The sequence below is a fragment of the Theobroma cacao genome, chromosome 4 (assembly GCF_053813885.1).
Source record: "Theobroma cacao isolate CCN51 chromosome 4, ASM5381388v1, whole genome shotgun sequence".
In the NCBI taxonomy this organism is placed as follows: Eukaryota; Viridiplantae; Streptophyta; class Magnoliopsida; order Malvales; family Malvaceae; genus Theobroma; species Theobroma cacao.
In genome coordinates, this window is record NC_142642.1 from 31,234,746 (window position 1) to 31,254,587 (window position 19,842).

The 19,842-nt window shown below is 33.5% G+C and overlaps 2 protein-coding genes, 1 long non-coding RNA gene and 1 pseudogene across 4 annotated transcripts; 2 read left to right on the plus strand and 2 right to left on the minus strand.

Annotated features, from left to right (window-relative positions):
• The first annotated feature begins 797 nt into the window (after positions 1-797).
• Positions 798-3,353, plus strand: LOC148763293 (uncharacterized). The gene is made up of 4 exons (XM_088805772.1): positions 798-1,596; positions 1,696-1,817; positions 1,959-2,103; positions 3,187-3,353. Exons 1-4 carry the CDS (start codon positions 798-800, stop codon positions 3,351-3,353), a joined length of 1,233 nt encoding a protein of 410 aa, XP_088661898.1.
• A 2,775-nt stretch (positions 3,354-6,128) lies between these two features.
• On the minus strand, positions 6,129-6,937 carry LOC148763294 (uncharacterized). Its single transcript, XR_016026011.1, has 2 exons — positions 6,775-6,937; positions 6,129-6,570 (listed from the first exon to the last, which is right to left on the minus strand). It is a non-coding gene; the product is annotated as an uncharacterized LOC148763294 (long non-coding RNA).
• Positions 6,938-8,060: 1,123 nt separating this feature from the next.
• Positions 8,061-14,946, minus strand: LOC148763295 (isoprenylcysteine alpha-carbonyl methylesterase ICME-like; annotated as a pseudogene). Its single transcript, XR_016025938.1, has 10 exons — positions 14,942-14,946; positions 14,324-14,451; positions 12,521-12,590; positions 12,329-12,409; positions 11,495-11,569; positions 11,122-11,223; positions 10,766-11,036; positions 10,070-10,116; positions 9,514-9,604; positions 8,061-8,585 (listed from the first exon to the last, which is right to left on the minus strand). The product of XR_016025938.1 is annotated as an isoprenylcysteine alpha-carbonyl methylesterase ICME-like (transcript).
• A 23-nt stretch (positions 14,947-14,969) lies between these two features.
• LOC148763296 (uncharacterized) lies at positions 14,970-17,634 on the plus strand. Its single transcript, XM_088805773.1, has 4 exons — positions 14,970-15,768; positions 15,868-15,929; positions 16,132-16,242; positions 16,966-17,634. The coding sequence occupies exons 1-4, from the start codon at positions 14,970-14,972 to the stop codon at positions 17,632-17,634; spliced, it is 1,641 nt and encodes a 546-aa protein (XP_088661899.1).
• The last annotated feature ends 2,208 nt before the right edge of the window (positions 17,635-19,842 follow it).

Here is a 19,842-nt window from a genome sequence, read left to right on the forward strand (position 1 = left end):
TTAGATGATTTGGAAGAGTCAATCTCTTGCTCAACTTTCACTTTAACCAAAACCTCCTGTATTTTCACATAAAAAGAAAAAGAGAGGAAAATGACTAACAACAGGTATACAAGTTCATGCAGAACATATAACCAATCAATAATAGAAGAATAACTTGAAGAAAACCAGGCATAAGAAGCAAAGCATAACAAGAAAGGCCAACTAATCTTGAGATCCATCGGTAGCCTACCCTGAATGAAAATTTATGATTAAAACAATATACAAAATAATCAAGTGAAAAGCTATGCAAATAAGTTCAAAGACAATAAAAAATATAAAAAAAAGAGGTAAATAGTTTAATTATTTCTGTTCTTCATTAATTCTATCTTTGAATAGCAACAAATTGTCAACAAAATAAAGTATGAACGTGCACCAAATATATTTCACAAGAACCAAGCTCAAAATATGGCAGAAAGGTTCACAATAAAAATAAATTATATTCAGCGTAAATTTTATTCTTTTCTTATTTTGAAATTCAATTTAATTAAAAATAATAAATATAATACAAATTAAGCAAAATAACCTAAATTTGACTCGACTTTTGAATAACACACACATGTATGATGAACTCGAATATGAGTTTGAAACCGAAAACGACCTAAATGCAAAACAACTTGGAACCAAAATGATACATTACACCAAAATGAAAAACCAGGAATTACAAATAAGATGTATGTACCTTGGAAACGTTGTAATAATTTGATAGTAGCTTGGCTCCTAGAGTCATTACACCATCTATTGCCTCAACGGTTTTTTACATGGACTCTGCTATTGAGATTTGGAGTACTTTGCAGCAAAGGTTTGAACAACCAGATGATACTCGCATTTGTAATATGCAGTTTTCTCTTTGTAATCTTACACAAGGGACTAAATCAGTTGACATGTATTTTTTTGAGTTGAATAGTCTTTGGGAGGAACTTAGAAACTATCGTCCTATGCCACATTGTGCTTGTGGAGGCTGTACTCAGAATTGTTGCAAGAAATATGTTGATCAATACCAAAAAGACATGGTTTTCCGATTTCTCAATGGACTCAATGAGTCTTATGCAGCTATGAGATCTCAGATAATCATTATGGAGCCTTTTCCAACTCTGAATAAGGCATATAACTTGATTTTAAGGGAGGATGCACAAAGGAAGCTACTAATTCAATCACAGCCTTTGTCAGAGTCATCTGCTATGGTGGCAACTGCTGATGGAAAGAAGAAAGGAAAATCTGATATGCTGTGTAGTCATTGTGGGAAAAAAGGTCATCTTAAGGAAAAGTGTTATAGGTTGATCGGATTTTCAGAGGATTTTAAGTTTAATAAGAATAAAGCTGGTTTTAAGAAAGAAAATTCTGGGAGTTCATCAGTCAACAGTGTCTCAGCTGCTAATGATACTCAAAATGATCAAGAAGAAAGCTTAGGATCCAACACTATGTCCCAGATGTCTTTTACAAGGAATCAGTTTCAAAAACTACTTGCACTCATCAAAGAGAACGATTCTGACAATGTTGGTGGTAATTTTTCAAACACTCAGCAGACTAGGCATTCTTTGGTTAATTCAGCTCTTGCAGGTATTATTTCTGATCATCATCGTTCTAATACCTTGTATCAACATTCAAATAGTCAATGCTTTGTAGACAATGTCATGATTAAACGCAATTCTTGGATAGTGGACACAGGTGCATCAGATCATATTTCATGTTCCCTTGATAATTTTGTGTCATATAAGTTAGTGAGTAATGTGTTTGTTCATTTCCCAAATAATGCTAAAGCTGTTGTCACACATATAGGAGTAGTTAAGCTAAATCTTTTGTTAACTTTTCATAATGTTCTTCATGTTCCTGATTTCAAGTTCAACCTTATTTCGATCAGTCAACTCACAAAGTCTAAATATCATTTCATATTTTTTACTAATTTATGTTGTGTGATTCAGGACCTCAACACAAGGACTCTGACTGGGGTTGCTGAAGTTTCATCAGGGCTTTACTTCATGCAGAATAATCAAGATGCACAATACCTTAAGCAGTTTAGTTTTGATAAGATTGTAAATATTCCATTTACTTCTTCCATTAATACTTGTAAAACAGATTCTAAGATTTTTGATCTGTGGCATTACAGACTTGGTCATGTGCTTGTTGACAAAATAAAATTGCTTCATAAACAATTTCCTGTAATTTCTTGTGAGCAGGATTTTTTGTGTGAAGTTTGTCATTTGGCTAAACAAAAAAGGCTACCTTTCCCGAAACATGTTCCAAATACTAAATTTCCTTTTGAAATAGTACATGTAGATATATGGGGGCCTTATACTACATGTACAACAGGAGGACATCATTATTTCTTAATTGTGGTTGATGATTTCAACAAATTTACATGGATTTTTTTAATGAGAGCCAAATCAGATACTTTGTCAATCATTCCTTCTTTTTATAATTTGATTCAAAATCAATTCAACACTTCAATCAAGCAAATAAGATCTGACAATGGCCCTGAATTCAATTCACTTGAAATTTATGCTTCAAAAGGTATTGTGCACCAGTTATCCTGTGTTGAAACACCACAACAAAATGGTGTTGTGGAAAGGAAACATCAAACTTTACTTGTAGTAGCCCGGTCATTGCTATTTCAGTCAAGTTTACCTACAAAGTTCTGGGGAGATGCAATTCTTACTGCAGCTCATATCATTAACAGAATTCCTTCTAGTGTCATTCATAACAGAACACCTTATGAAGTTCTTTTCCATAAACCTTCTTCATATGATTATTTTAAGGTGTTCGGGTGTTTATGTTTTGCTTCCACATTGACACATGCAAGGAAAAAGTTTGATAAAAGAGCATCTAAGTGTGTATTTCTTGGTTATCCAGTAGGTATTAAGGGTTTTAAAGTTTATGATCTTGATGCACATAAGATCCTCATAACAAGAAATGTGATTTTTCATGAGAATGTTTTTCCCTTTAAGTCCAAATCTGATTCTGTTCAATCATTTGAATTTCCCTAAACACCTGATCTGCATGAATCTAATTTCTAATTCTTTGATTTTATTGATGAAAATTTTGCCTCTCATAGTCCTTCATCATTTGAATGAGGATCATTTGAACCTTCTTCATTATCTTTTCCAGTTCATAATGTTGAAACTAATTCCCATTTTCCTTTATTATCTTCAGACAATGTGTCTTCTGGTAATGTACCTATTGTTTCTCCTAATGTTGATTCTGTTATTCTTGTACAAACTGATTCAAATATTCCTCCTGAATCATTACTTAGAAGAAGCAGTAGAATTAGACATCCACCAAAGTATCTAGAGGTTTATGATCATAATCTTTCTTCATAGAGTAATATTGTTACAGCACACACTATTTCTATATATTTGTCCAGCAGTAGGCTTTCCAATGAACACAGAATTTTTACTGCTTCATTATCTTAAATACCTGAACCTTAATTCTATCACCAAGCTGTACATTATTCTCAATGGAGAGATGCAATGCAAAGTGAATTTAAAGCCTTGGAAGATAATGGTACATGGAGTGTGGTACCTTTGCCTAAAAATTGTCATGCTAGGGTGTAAATGGGTTTATAAAATCAAAATGAATGCAGATGGTATTATGGAGAGATATAAGGCATGCTTGGTAGCCAAAGGTTATAGTCAAGTGGAAGGGTTTGACTATCAAGAAACCTTCAGTCCAATTGCAAAACATACCACTGTGAGGGTATTTTTGGCACTTGCAGTAGCCAAGAACTGGTTTTTGTCTCAGTTGGACATCAACAATGCTTTTCTAAATGGAAACTTGGAATAAACAGTTTATATGGATCTTCCTCAAGGTTATCATTTTCAAGGGGAGTGTGCACCAAGAACTAAGATGGTGTGTCATTTGCATAAGTCACTATATGGACTTAAACAAGCTTCTAGGTAGTGGAATTCTAAATTTGCAGCTTCATTGATTCAAGATGGTTTCAGTCAATCGAAGTCTGATTATTCCTTGTTTACCATGACAACTGCTAATGGAGATTTTGTTGCACTACTGGTTTATGTGGCTGACATTATCATTGGTAGCTCATCTTTACAAGCTGCTGATGAAGTGAAGAAGTATTTGAGTTCGAAATTTAAATTGAAGGATCTTGGTAAGTTGAAATATTTTCTTGGTCTGGAAATTGCAAGATCATCAGAAGGTATTTCTTTATGTCAAAGGAAATATACATTGGATTTGCTTGAAGAACATGGTATGTTGGGGACTAAACCAACTTCAACTCCTATAGATTACAATCATAAGTTAAGAAAAGTAGAAGCTGAGGAGAAACTAGTTGATCCTACTATATATCGACAGCTGATTGGGAAATTGTTATATCTGACATTTACCAGGCCAGATATAACTTATGCAGTTCAAGTTTTATCCCAATTTATGGATAAACCTGGACATGTGCATATGATGGCAACATACAGAGTATTGAAGTACTTCAAGTTAACACCTGGACAAGGGATCTTGATGAGGGCAGATTCAAAATTATGCATCACAGCTTATTCTGACAGTGATTGGGCTGGATGCCCTGACACTAGACGATCTGTAACAGGTTTTAGTGTATTCATTGGCAACTCATTGGTGAGTTGGAAGTCTAAAAAGCAATCCGTGGTAGCACGAAGTTCAACAGAAGCAGAATATCGTTCAATGGCATTTGTTTGCTGTGAGGTGATATGGATACATTCCTTGTTAGTAGATTTTGGTTTTGAACATAAAGGTGCAGTCAAGTTATATTGTGATAACCAATCTGCCATTCACATTTGTAGAAATCCCATATTTCATGAACGAACGAAGCACATTGAACTTGACTGCCATTTTATCCGAGAAAAGGTAGTAGCAGGAATGATAAAGCCTATGTATGTATCAAGTAATGAACAAGTAGCAGATTTGTTTACAAAAGCGTTGCAACCAAAGCAGTTCCACAGTCGACTTAACAAGATGTGTGTTCATAACATTCACACACCTCTTGAAGGGGAGTGTTAAAGGAGAAGATAGGCACGTGAGCAGAATAAGTTTTCAAGTTAAAGACACGTGCTTTAGTTTTAACTTTGTACAGTAATTTATTAGTTGTTACTACAGTTATTAGGAGTTGCTAACTTTTACTCTGTTCGTTAAGGAATTAGTTTTCTGTGTAATACTTGTAACCAACTATAAATAGGGGTTGTTGGTCATTTGTACAGAGCATGTGAGTGAATAAAATTTTTCCAGATTCTTATTTTTGCAGCTGGGCACTTCAACTCCTTCAACTTCTCCAGATTCTTTAACATAGATCACAAAATTATTTTAGGAAAATAAATTTGTCAAAAATGCCAAGTATACACTTGAGATCAGAGTTTTTAAACTCTACCAATCGAGTTACATAGTTTTCATATCCATTTGTCAATTAATTGATATATTGTTATTAAATATTTTCATAAATATGTTTTAATGAGATACGTGTCAATCTTTTAATATTGATTATAAAATTTGAAAACTCTGACAACAATTTATAGGATAATTTTCAAAAAAAAAAAAAAAGAGGAAGTGGAAGTTTATTTGTCATTTAAGTTTTATTAGATAAAACCATTGTAAAATTTCAAAACTATTGAAATGGCTACAAAGCTAAAAATTGGATAAAAACTTTAAGTAATAGCGTAACCACATGATTTTGAAAGTAAATTCAATAAAAATTTACTGAATGTTTAATTTTTAATAGTATACCACCTGATTTTGAATGTATAAATTCAATACTTAAATGTTTTAAAACTAAAAATTTAGCATTCATTTTTATTGCCTTCAGTTGAGGTTTGCCTCTCGGAATGGAAAAGTCGGTGTAGGGATAAATTTTACTGAGCGCCGAAAGGAAATTTTTAAACATTTTAAATATTTAAATATTTTAAAAGCTCCGAATGGAAATTTTTGTAATTCAGGTGTAGGGATGGTTTAGATATGTCCATGGACCGGATTATCCACCTAGACATGTAGGCCCGACCCGCTTTAGACCAGTGCTTGAGATCGACTGTTTGGCAAAATTGTTTATTTTTATTTGATTTTAATAGTAAGGTATAGATATAAATTTAATAAAGTTATTTTAATAACCAAATACGATGTAGTTAGGCCCACAGGAAATGCGACTCTGGAGTAAACAGGGTTCGCCATTATTTTTAGAGAAGCTATTGAGAGGTACAGGGTTTAACTGATAATACATAAGAGGAGATAATTGGAGACATTTTATGCCTGACCTTTATTTTCCAAATTTAAAACCGGGGGCAAATCAATTACACTATTCTTGGATATTTACTCCCAAAATAACAAGTAGAAAGAAAACAGACAAGACATTATTATGGAGCTCAGTTATTGTTCTTCATTCTTTCAGCGTGGATGCTTTTATACTTTATTTAGGTTATGGGCAATCACCCTGGAAAGGAGAATTACACTTCTTTGGGGGCTTTGGGATGCAAGAAGTAAATGGTCTGCCACGGCATGGTACTGCTGCTGGAGGTCTGTTCCCTGTTACAGGGGTTCCACTTCCACTTCCCCCACCACCTTTAGAACCTACAAATGTTATGAGAATATTAAAGAAGATGAAGATGATTTTCATGTTATCCTAAAAGTTCATTTCTGTTGAATTTCGTAATAAATACAAGAATTTTTATAAAAAAAATTAATCTAATGTTTGTTTGTTTCAAGATTAACTTAAATCTAAAACAATTAAGTAATACAGGCGAGAAAATAAAACTAGTGCACTTAGCATCTTACCAATACTTTGAGCAGCAATAGAAGAGGCGGAGAAGAGAAGGGCGGACAAAAGAAGGAAGAGTGTAAGCAAGGCCCTCATGTTTGGAAGTTGAATTAATGTTGTCTTGGCGTGATATTCACCACCTGTTTACCGATATTTATAGTGCATTCATCGGAGAGGGAGGGAGTGGAAGATTTTCTCTAGACTTTATAATATAGTTTCTATTATTAGGAGAAGGGTTGTCCTTTCTGAATGGTATCAAAGAGAAAGCGCAGAGAAGCCCCCCGGACCCAACCATCAATATTGACTAGGAAACACGGATGGATTCACACTTGGCTCGTTGGAGAGCAAGTGCCTGGCATTTTTTTTCTTATACATTTATGATATTCCTACTAAATGCTCCCAAATTTAAAGAAAGAAAGAAAGAAAGAGATACTACCCATGTTTGTATTATTTTAACTGATTATTTTGGGTTATTCGATAGTCCTGTAAAAACAAATGATTGAGACATATTGTGTTGTTAATAAAATTACTTACTTACACCAACAATGATCTTTTCAACCAGCCAGGTTGACTAAGTCAATGACCAAAGTAGTGCCGATGGAAAATTGACGTCGATTTTTCCAAAGTCAAAGTAAAGAAACCCACTGATTGCGGGCACAGAGATTTTCATTTCTTTATCCTTCTAGCCTATTTGTTTTCTGGAATGCTTACAATTTTGATCAAAGGCATTTGAGCCGCCCAAATTTGAACGGAGAAAGGCATTACTTCCACGAGGCAATAATATAATGCCTGACTTGGTTGACTACCCTTGTCCATGCACGCGTCCAAAATTGCCCACTCATGACTTTGTTTGATCCAGCTGGAAGTACTGTCCGAGTATAACTATTTTTAAAGTGTTAAAAAAAAAAAATTAAATTTATTTTTTTCACAAACTTATTGCATAAGTGCTGTAGGAGGAATTATTTGACAATATTTTAAATTATTTCTAATCAACAAAAACATTTATTTCATTAAACCAAATTAGAATGAAAATAAGTAAATAAAATAAATAACCAAGAGAAAAATTAAATCAAACAGAATATATATATATATAATTTGTACCTCTAATTTCATGAATTATTGAAGGGTAAAGTAAGAATATAAAAAAAGTTTTATTAAATGGAGATTTATTACTACCTGTTAGGTTCAAAGATTTAGATTTTTATTATTTCATTTAAAAACTAAAAAGGATAAAACAAAATGTTTCATCAAAACTTTGAAACATACATCTCACCCACGTCGCAATCTTGAATCTTACATGCCGTATCCACAAAATTTGATGATCTGATTGCTTATCATATGTATATAGTACAGAATATATGACCCATGCACTAGTTTGGCATTGGACATCCTTAGAACTACCAACTTAGCCTAATTTAAAGGAGCAACGCACTATTATATGGCTGATGCCTCTACTGCAGGAGCTCATGCATTTACTCGCTGGGGTAACACCTATGATTCTAGAAAATTGTTCATCCTCCTATAATATCTAAAAGGACTAAAGCAACCAATGAATGCTAGAAAGAAGATGGTCACACTAGACAACTATAGGTATGTAGAGGAAGAACTGAAGATGCCATAGACATCATCAAGAAATGGACCTCCATGTTGAGAAACAGAAAAAGGACTAGAAGGGGCTGATCTGACGAGCCAAACTTAACAAAATCTCAGGCACAAGGCGTTTTCTTGGAGGTGCCAAAGCATCCTTGGCAAGAGCTTCCTCATCACCAGCATGTATCACAGCAACCAGATGGTCAAATAGATCGTCCTTTCCACCTCTTAAAGGATCCTGCATAGCAGTACTCAACTTTAGTGGAGGATACAAGGGTTTCTCAATGCCATATAAATAAATTTATTACCAATTTAATTGCTCAAGGAACTGGATTGCAGGGAAGCCTTCTTCAATGCCATACCAATGCAGTGGCGAAGAACATTGTTTGGTGAATTGTAACATTTTCTCAGACAATTTCATGAAGCATTGAAACAGTGTATGCTCGATTCACACATTACAACACAATAAAAATTGTGTAACATACTTACCTAGTTCACAAGCCAACCTTCGGGGATTAATCCTTAAACATAGTTAAATTAGAAAATCACAAAAAAAAAAAAAAGAATTCCATGAAAAAGAGTAGTTTGGTTCAATTTGCAACATCCAACAAAAACCAAAAAGCTACACTAAGAAAAATGTTGAAGCCTGGTCATTTGGTAGAAAGATGACCCGATATCAATAGTGAGGACTGCAGTTGTTGTAAAAGGAATCTAAAATGTCAGAATAAGTTTCTATAGTTCATGAAGAGAAGTCAAGACCTTGAAACTTATAACGCACAAAATTCATTCTTCTTTCTCCTTTTTCTTTCCAGAGCAGAACCAAAACATTTTCATAAATTCAAATGAAATGAGTTGTTAATACTATCACAAAGAATAATTTACTTTACTATTTCCAAGTAAAGCTTCATGCAGTTTGAGCTCAACTCTCAAAGATCTTCAGGAAAATAATTAAAATCTTATGTTCAACTTAACCCAAGTTCAACATAGTCAGCCCAGCATATATGTAGATTAAAAGGACCCCACATCAGGCACACTAATGAAGGTGATATGTGAAAGTGATTTTCATTTAGTTGCATATCATAAAAGTACACACTGGATGACAGACTGCAGTAGGACAAGTAAATTAAACCTTTAATGACAACAAAAAGATAGTACTGATCACTAACCTGTAAAAACAAATCTGTATGAGATTTTCCTTCATATAGGATTAGCTCTGCGTCAGCCCCTACCCCTTTCAGAGCATCTACAAAGTTTATACTGCACAGAAATGTCAATATCAGGAAAGAATGCCTCAATTTTTGAGAAAATTTGCAGTAGTTCATGACTCCATTTCACAACTTTCAATACTATTTACCTCTACAATCTAGAAATTAAAGTTATAAACTGCGTTTGAAAGGGACGGTAAATTGGGAAACAGATACATTTCAAGCAGTATGATATCTGTTCTTCATCACCATACCTTCAGTAGAGAGCGCACTATCTAACAGAATTATTCCAATTACAAATCATTATTACATAATACCCCTTATGATTCCAAAATAAAAATATAGTACTGGGACTAAACAAGAGCAGGTACCTACTCATCACCTGGATGTCTAACTTGCCCTTCTTTTAACAAGTACATGCAGTGTGAAAGTAAACAAAGATATTTACCAATAAACTTCAAGGAGTCAAATCCAATAAGAACTTAGTTGTTAGCATTATGTCAATGGGCATTCAAACCTGGCATCTGATGGTATTGAAAGTAAACAAAGATATTTACCAATAAACTTCAAGGAGTCAAATCCAATAAGAACTTAGTTGTTAGCATTATGTCAAATTCAATTTTACCTAATTTCAAATGATGCTGTCTTTCTTTCACGAGGCAAAAAGTTAGTGCGTGATAACTAAGTTACACTTCTTTCTGACAACCATATTGACAAGTAGCAAGCAAACTGTACGCATTTTTATATAATTGGTTTTGACTTTTTCAATATACATTTTTAGTTTTGTTGCTGAGAAAACAAAATATTTTTGTTTTGTTTTTTACAAGGTTTATTTGGTTTTTTCCATAAAACTATAGTTCTTTTTTTTTTTTTTTTTGAGGGGGAGGGGTATATAACTATAGTTCTATCGGTTAAAATTTTAGAAATGATGAAATTACAATTAAATTTCTTTGTGGGGGGGACAATATGTACCAATTACTAAATCGATCATCCCATTTCATAAAATTTTATTATAGATATGATTTGAATAGCTTTAAATACAATAAGACAAGAACTTTTTTGCCAATAAACTCTAAACTAATTTATTATTTTTCAAAATAAAATTAATTAAATAATAATAAATTATTTCTATTTAATTATTTTTCTTAACTAGAATTCTTCCAGAAAACAAAACTTAACTTAATGTTTTTTGCGCCCCCCCCTCCTCTCTCACTTCTAAACCTGGCTCCATCCCTGCTCATAATGAAGATCCTTGCAGATCATTAATCCTGTTGCTGCTGCATACTAATTATGACCAAAAAATAGATAAGTGAAAGACTCGTGATAAAGAGCACATAAAAGTTTACCCTCCAGATAAACCGAAATAAGCTTTTATCTGAGAGACACTCCAGCTGGTGTTCTCTCCTCTAGATTCTCTGATTGCTTGCTCCAAGAGAACACAAGCAGAAACATGTGCACCGGCTGACTGCCCCATTAAATAGATTCTACTCAAAAATAATCATAAAGGAGTCAATTGACATAATATGGAAATGGGAGAGGCGAGCACAAATAAAGGAATCAATCAGTCACCTGTTAGGATCACCTCCATATTCCCCAATGATATTGCAAACGAATGAGATCCCCTGAGATACATCTTTCACCATATCACTAATGGTTCCCTGGGGAAAGTTTCTACATAGAAATATCAAGTAAAGACAATCAGTGATAGAAGAAAACAGACAGGCATCTTGAATATAATAATATTTTATGAAAATACGTGGGTCAGTTAATAACAGGTGAGGGAAATTGCATGGAGCATAGGGACAAAACCTTTCTTTGGGTAGGGCATTCCATAGAATGAAATTATAAGTACTTATTTTGACCCTTAAAATGTTCACTAGCATGTAGCATCATAGACGAACATGAACACAGCACCATGTCACAGCATTAACCGAATTAATACCTGTAATCAACGCATGCTACTATGATATCTCTTTCTGCCAATTGTAGTCCCAGAAGGGAACCCCAAGCCTTGTACCTAAATCAGCAGAAAAGTACAGAGACTTAACATAAGAAAAAAATATGAAAGATGTTATACACTTCAAACATACATTTTTATGGTCAGCCAGAGACGAAAGTTGTCGTTAGTGTTAGACACTGTTTGATCATTCAAGCCCTGTGAGTGAGCAATTTCAGCCCGAAATTTTCTTTAGTTTTATAGATACCTCATATCACAGCATATCTCAATCTATAATTATCTAATTCCTCAGCACAGACCACATGCACTGACAACTAAAAGAATTGACAAACTGATGCAGAACCACCTTATGAAATATTAGGGAAACCCTACGGCTGTATTTTGTATTTCTTCTTTATGTTAGGATTTACGGGTCATAAGCTACAAAAGCTAGATTGAGTTCACACTCATCCTTCCACACTATAATCTCTATCTTTGTTCCCCTTTCTCCAATGGTTCTCAAGTCCTTCCTTCTTTATTAACAAATAATATACAACTTAGTAATAACAAAACCTCCCTCATACTCAAAGAAACCTATTATTCACTTTCCTCAAACCAGTATCAGACAATTTTAGCACCAGAGCTCCGCCCTCTTCTCCAACCAATGCTTGCCATGGCTATGGCAATACTACTTAGCAAAGCTTTGCCATGGCTAAATTTGTATTGTCACTTCCGGATCAGGGTACAATTGCACATTACCAAACTAAATAAAAATGATAAATAAAACAGCGGTGCATTAAAATAAGGATGATACATATGCAGCAATCTCATGTCACTCACCCAATTATCCAGGCTCCACCAGTCACAAACACCACAACTGGCTTTGGGCCATTACGATTTGTTGGTAAGTACAGATCCAATCTGTCAAATCATCATCAAATGAGAAAAAGAAGCATTAATTTACGATACATGACAAGCAAGTTCATACAATATTGGGGAGAATATAACTACCTGTGCCACATATTCACATACCTATTCCTCGGTTGATCTCAATAAACAATACTCCGGTGCACTTGACTTGAGAAAAAATAACAATATGCAACTGCAGAAGATTAAAAATTTATGCTTAACAAATCATATTCTGAAGATATTTGAAAGCGGCCTACGGGACAGTTTTCCTGGCAAACATGAACTGACATAGCTAAACTTATATTTCTGTTTCCCACCACATAATACTTATTTTTCTCTTTCATTCCACCACATAATTAATCTCTAAACTTCCTAAGTATGAAGGGAACCTAGTGCAGATGTCATTCATTCCTGGGCAAAGAGCTGCACCATCACAATCTTCACAAACTGGACTGCAACTTTTATCACACACGAGTATGCATCCCCAAGAATTCAATTAGTGGGAGAACCAAGACAAGTGGCAGTAGAGCTACAGCCAAGTCAGTGGGGTCACTTGACCCCATTGAAAATTGAAAATGCTTTTAAAAACATATACGACAGTTTAGGAACAATTCTAGAATGTCCCACTGGAAAAGAAATATTGAGGGATCAATATATAGTTTCAAAGAACATAACAACCATATAATCCTTAATAAAAATTATTTGTATTTCCTTTTCAATAGGATCAATCTAAAACTTTTCCTAAACTATGATGTACTTTTTCCAAGTTCTTTCAAGATTCATTGACTTGGCTGCAGCTCCACTACTGATTATTGCTAATTTATAATTTAATTAGGAATAAGTTTCAACTTTACCACACTTCTTAAAGATATGGACCAAATTGACCACCCATTTTAATAAATGCAATTTCAACATTATACTTTTAATTTGGTTCAAAAATGATCAAAAGTTAACAAAATATTCCTTCCATTTAATTTAGAGTGATAAATATGGACATTATCTCATTTAATTATTCAAAGTTCACAATTTCATGCTACAATTAGATTGCTTCTAAATTTTATTTAAATTGTCTTTCTTTTGTTTAGCTAATAGATGGACATTTCAAAGGAAATCAACATTTTAAAAAACCAAATTTAGGCAAAGAACTAGTCATTAAAATAATACTCAACAATGTTCAAAGAAAGGCCCTATCGAGTTAGAAAATCTTTCGGCAGATCAGAGACGCATACTGAAATTTTGATATATCATCCTTATGACCATATAAAGTGCGAAAGGCTTATTTGTGCAAGGAACCTAGTTAACCACATAAATTTTTCCATAAAGAAGTATAGCAAATGTTATAAGGCAGTTTATATTGAACATTCTCTTTTTGCTGCTTGTATCTTACCTTTGAAAATTATATTATCACTATATATAAAAGTTATGCATAGAAAATTTCATATTATTATATTTTTACATTGCGAATGATATTATGATATTAGTTTATTGAACCTACTCAAGAAAATTCCTAGCTACGCCAATAAAGACAAGTTGAGTGTTTGTGATCATTTTCTCTAATATCATAACAATTGAACCCTACGTTTGTTCTTTTAAATGCTAAAGGACGATTTATACATTCAATAATGTTAAAAACAGAAAACCATTGTGTAATATGCTACATATATGAGAATTCGTTTCCAAGTTTCCAACACCTTCTTTTCCTTCTCCTTTTTTGTTACTTCTTATTATTCTTTTTCTTTTCTTTTCTTTTCTTCTTTTTTTTTTTTTGGCTTCTTAGATGATTTAGAAGAGTCAATCTGTTGCTCAACTTTCACTTTAACCAGAACCTCCTGTATTTTCACATAAAAAGAAAAAGAGAGGAAAATGACTAACAACAGGTATACAAGTTCATGCAGAAGATATAACCAATCAATAATAGAAGGATACCTTGAAGAAAACCAGGCATAAGAAGCAAAGCATAACAAGCAAGGCCAACTAATCTTGAGATCCATCGGTAGCCTACCCTGAATGAAAATTTATGATTAAAACAATATACAAAATAATCAAGTGAAAAGCTATGCAAATAAGTTCAAGGACAATAAAAAATATAACAAAAAAGAGGTAAATAGTTTAATTATATCTGTTGTTCATTAATTCTATCTCTGAATAGCAACAAATTGTCAACAAAATAAAGTATGAACGTGCACCAAATATATTTCACAAGAACCAAGCTCAAAATATGGCAGAAAGGTTCACAATAAAAATAAATTATATTCAACGTAAATTTTATTCTTTTCTTATTTTGAAATTCAATTTAATTAAAAATAATAAATATAATACAAATTAAGCAAAATAACCTAAATTTGACTCGACTTTTGAATTACACACACATGTATGATGAACTCGAATATGAGTTTGAAACCCAAAACGATCTAAACGCCAAACAACTTGGAACCAAAATGATACATTACACCAAAATGAAAAACCAAGAATTACAGATAAGATGTATGTACCTTGGAAACGTTGTAATAATTTGATAGTGGCTTGGCTCCTAGAGTCAATTACACCATCTATTGCCTCAACGATTTTTTACATGGACTCTGCTGTTGAGATTTGGAGTACTTTGCCGCAAAGGTTTGAACAACCAGATGATACTCGCATTTGTAATCTGCAGTTTTCTCTTTGTAATCTTACACAAGGGACTAAATCAGTTGACATGTATTTTTCTGAGTTGAATAGTCTTTGGGAGGAACTTAGAAACTATCGTCCTATGCCACATTGTGCTTGTGGAGGCTGTACTCAGAATTGTTGCAAGAAATATGTTGATCAATACCAAAAAGACATGGTTTTTCGATTTCTCAATGGACTCAATGAGTCTTATGCAGCCTTGAGATCTCAGATAATCATTATGGAGCCTTTTCCAACTCTGAATAAGGCATATAACTTGATTTTAAGGGAAGAAGCACAAAGGAAGCTACTAATTCAATCACAGCCTTTGTCAGAGTCATCTGCTATGGTGGCAACTGCTGATGGAAAGAAGAAAGGAAAATCTGATATGTTGTGTAGTCATTGTGGGAAAAAAGGTCATCTTAAGGAAAAATGTTTTAGGTTGATCGGATTTCCAGAGGATTTTAAGTTTAATAAGAATAAAGATAGTTTTAAGAAAAAAAATTCTGGGAGTTCATCAGTCAACAGTGTCTCAGCTACTAATGATACTCAAAATGATCAAGAAGAAAGCTTAGGATCCAACACTATGTCCCAGATGTCTTTTACAAGGAATCAGTTTCAAAAACTACTTGCACTCATCAAAGAGAACGATTCTGACAGTGTTGGTGGTAATTTCTCAAACACTCAGCAGACTAGGCATTCTTTGGTTAATTCAGCTCTTGCAGGTATTATTTCTGATCATCATTGTTCCAATACCTTGTATCAACATTCAAATAGTCAATGCTTTGTAGACAATGTCATGATTAAACACAATTCTTGGATAGTGGACACAGGTGCATCAGATCATATTTCATGTTCCCTTGATAATTTTGTGTCATATAAGTCAGTGAGTAATGTGTTTGTTCATTTCCCAAATAATGCTAAAGTTGTTGTCACACATATAGGAGCAGTTAAGCTAAATCCTTTTGTTAACTCTTCATAATGTTCTTCATGTTCCTGATTTCAAGTTCAACCTTATTTCGGTTAGTCAACTCACAAAGTCTAAATATCATTTCATATTTTTTACTGATTTATGTTGTGTGATTCAGGACCTCAACACATGGACTGTGACTGGGGTTGCTGAAGTTTCATCAGGGCTTTACTTCATGCAAAATAATCAAGATGCACAATACCTTAAGCAGTTTAGTTTTGATAAGATTGTAAAGATTCCATTTACTTCTTCCATTAATACTTGTAAAATAGATTCTAAGATTTTTGATCTGTGGCATTACAGACTTGGTCATTTGCCTGTTGACAAAATAAAATTGCTTCATAAACAATTTCCTATAATTTCTTGTGAGCGGGATTTTTTGTGTGAAGTTTGTCATTTGGCTAAACAAAAAAGGCTAACTTTCCCGAAACATGTTCCAAATACTAAATTTTCTTTTGAAATAGTACATGTAGATATATAGGGGCCTTATACTACATGTACAACAGGAGGACATCATTATTTCTTAATTGTGGTTGATGATTTCAACAAATTTACATGGATTTTTTTAATGAGAGCCAAATCAGATACTTTGTCAATCATTCCTTCTTTTTGTAATTTGATTCAAAATCAATTCAACACTTCAATCAAGCAAATAAGATCTGACAATGGCCTTGAATTCAATTCACTTGAATTTTATGCTTCAAAAGGTATTGTGCACCAGTTATCCTGTGTTGAAACACCACAACAGAATGGTGTTGTGGAAAGGAAACATCAAACTTTACTTGTAGTAGCCCGATCATTGCTGTTTCAGTCAGGTTTACCTACAAAGTTCTAGGGAGATGCAATTCTTACTGCAGCTCATATCATTAACAGAATTCCTTCTAGTGTCATTCATAACAGAACACCTTATGAAGTTCTTTTCCATAAAACTTCTTCATATGATTATTTTAAGGTGTTCGGGTGTTTATGTTTTGCTTCCACATTGACACGTGCAAGGAAAAAGTTTGATAAAAAAGCATCTAAGTGTGTATTTCTTGGTTATCCAGTAGGTATTAAGGGTTATAAAGTTTATGATCTTGATGCACATAAGATCCTCATATCAAGAAATGTGATTTTTCATGAGAATGTTTTTCCCTTTAAGTCCAAATCTGATTCTGTTCAATCATTTGAATTTCCCCAAACACCTGATCTGCATGAATCTAATTTCCAATTCTTCGATTTTATTGATGAAAATTTTGCCTCTCATAGTCCTTCATCATTTGAATCAAGATCATTTGAACCTTCTTCATCATCTTTTCCAGTTCATAATGTTGAAACTAATTCCCATTTTCCTTTATTATCTTCAGACAATGTGTCTTCTGGTAATGTACCTATTGTTTCTCCTAATGTTGATTCTGTTATTCTTGTACAAACTGATTCAAATATTCCTCCTGAATCATTACTTAGGAGAAGCAGTAGAATTAGACATCCACCAAAGTATCTAGAGGTTTATGATCATAATCTTTCTTCACAGAGTAATATTGTTACAGCACACACTATTTCTAGATATTTGTCCAGCAGTAGGCTTTCCAATGAACACAAAATTTTTATTGCTTCATTATCTCAAATACCTGAACCTTAATTCTATCACCAAGCTGTACATTATTCTCAATGGAGAGATGCAATGCAAAGTGAATTTAAAGCCTTGGAAGATAATGGTACATGGAGTGTGGTACCTTTGCCTAAAAATTGTCATGCTAGGGTGTAAATGGGTTTATAAAATCAAAATGAATGCAGATGGTATTATGGAGAGATATAAGGCACGCTTGGTAGCCAAAGGTTATAGTCAAGTGGAAGGGTTTGACTATCAAGAAACCTTCAGTCCAGTTGCAAAACATACCACTGTGAGGGTATTTTTGGCACTTGCAGTAGCCAAGAACTGGTTTTTGTCTCAGTTGGACATCAACAATGCTTTTCTAAATGGAGATCTGGAAGAAACAGTTTATATGGATCTTCCTCAGGGTTATCATTTTCAAGGGGAGTGTGCACCAAGAACTAAGATGGTGTGTCATTTGCATAAGTCACTATATGGACTTAAACAAGCTTCTAGGCAGTGGAATTCTAAATTTGCAGCTTCATTGATTCAATATGGTTTCAGTCAATCGAAGTCTGATTATTCTTTGTTTACCATGACAACTACTAATGGAGATTTTATGGCACTACTGGTTTATGTGGCTGACATTATCATTGGTAGCTCATCTTTACAAGTTGCTGATGAAGTGAAGAAGTATTTGAGTTCGAAATTTAAATTGAAGGATCTTGGTAAGTTGAAATATTTCCTTGGTCTGGAAATTGCAAGATCATCAGAAGGTATTTCTTTATGTCAAAGAAAATATACATTGGATTTGCTTGAAGAACATGGTATGTTGGGGACTAAACCAACTTCAACTCCTATATATTACAATCATAAGTTAAGAAAAGTAGAAGCTGAGGAGAAACTAGTTGATCCTACTCTATATCGACAGCTGATTGGGAAATTGTTATATCTGACTTTTACCAGGCCAGATATAACTTATGCAATTCAAGTTTTATCCCAATTTATGGATAAACTTGGACATGTGCATATGATGGCAACATACAGAGTGTTGAAATACTTGAAGTTAGCACCTAGACAAGGGATCTTGATGAGAGCAGATTCAGAATTATGCATCACAGCTTATTCTGACAGTGATTGGGTTGGATGCCCTAACACTAGAAGATCTGTAATAGGTTTTAGTGTATTCATTGGCAACTCATTGGTGAGTTGGAAGTCTAAAAAGCAATCTGTGGTAGCACGAAGTTCAACAGAAGCAGAATATCGTTCAATGGCATCTGTTTGCTGTGAGGTGATATGGATACATTCCTTGTTAGCAAATTTTGGTTTTGAACATAAAGGTGCAGTCAAGTTATATTGTGATAACCAATCTGCCATTCACATTTGTAAAAATCCCATATTTCATGAACGAACGAAGCACATTGAACTTGACTGTCATTTTATCCGAGAAAAGGTAGTAGCAGGAATGATAAAGCCTATGTATGTATCAAGTAATGAACAAGTAGCAGATTTGTTTACAAAAGCTTTGCAACCAAAGCAGTTCCACAGTCTATTTAACAAGATGTGTGTTCATAACATTCACACACCTCTTGAGGGGGAGTGTTAAAGGAAAAGATAGGCACGTGAGCAGAATAAGTTTTCAAGTTAAAGACACGTGCTTTAGTTTTAACTTTGTACAGTAATTTATTAGTTGTTACTGCAGTTATTAGGAGTTGCTAATTTTTACTCTGTTCGTTAAGGAATTAGTTTTCTATGTAATACTTGTAACCAACTATAAATAGGTGTTGTTGGTCATTTGTACAGAGCATGTGAGTGAATAAAATTTTTCCAGATTCTTATTTCTGCAGCTGGGCGCTTCAACTCCTTCAACTTCTCCAAATACTTTAACATAGATCACAAAATTATTTTAGGAAAATAAATTTGTCAAAAATGCCAAGTATACACTTGAGATCAGAGTTTTTAAACTCTACCAATCGAGTTACATAGTTTTCATATCCATTTGTCAATTAATTGACATATTGTTATTAAATATTTTCATAAATATGTTTTAATGAGATACGTGTCAATCTTTTAATATTGATTATAAAATTTGAAAACTCTGACAACAATTTATAGGATAATTTTCAAAAAAAATAAAAAAGAGGAAGTGGAAGTTTATTTGTCATTTAAGTTTTATTAGATAAAACCATTGTAAATTTTCAAAACTATTGAAATGGCTACAAAGCTAAAAATTGGATAAAAACTTTGAGTAATAGC

What these genes read in the sequence shown, in the direction of transcription:
- LOC148763293 (XM_088805772.1), top strand. Translation starts at nt 798, where the DNA reads ATGGACTCTGCTATTGAGATTTGGAGTACTTTGCAGCAAAGGTTTGAA. An exon ending in CTGTTGTCACACATATAGGA is followed by an intron (nt 1,818 to 1,958) that starts GTAGTTAAGCTA and finishes TGTGTGATTCAG; the next exon opens with GACCTCAACACAAGGACTCT. An exon ending in TACTTCTTCCATTAATACTT is followed by an intron (nt 2,104 to 3,186) that starts GTAAAACAGATT and finishes TATTATCTTCAG; the next exon opens with ACAATGTGTCTTCTGGTAAT.
- LOC148763296 (XM_088805773.1), top strand. Translation starts at nt 14,970, where the DNA reads ATGGACTCTGCTGTTGAGATTTGGAGTACTTTGCCGCAAAGGTTTGAA. An exon ending in GGTTAATTCAGCTCTTGCAG is followed by an intron (nt 15,769 to 15,867) that starts GTATTATTTCTG and finishes ATTCTTGGATAG; the next exon opens with TGGACACAGGTGCATCAGAT. An exon ending in AGTTTAGTTTTGATAAGATT is followed by an intron (nt 16,243 to 16,965) that starts GTAAAGATTCCA and finishes GATTATTTTAAG; the next exon opens with GTGTTCGGGTGTTTATGTTT.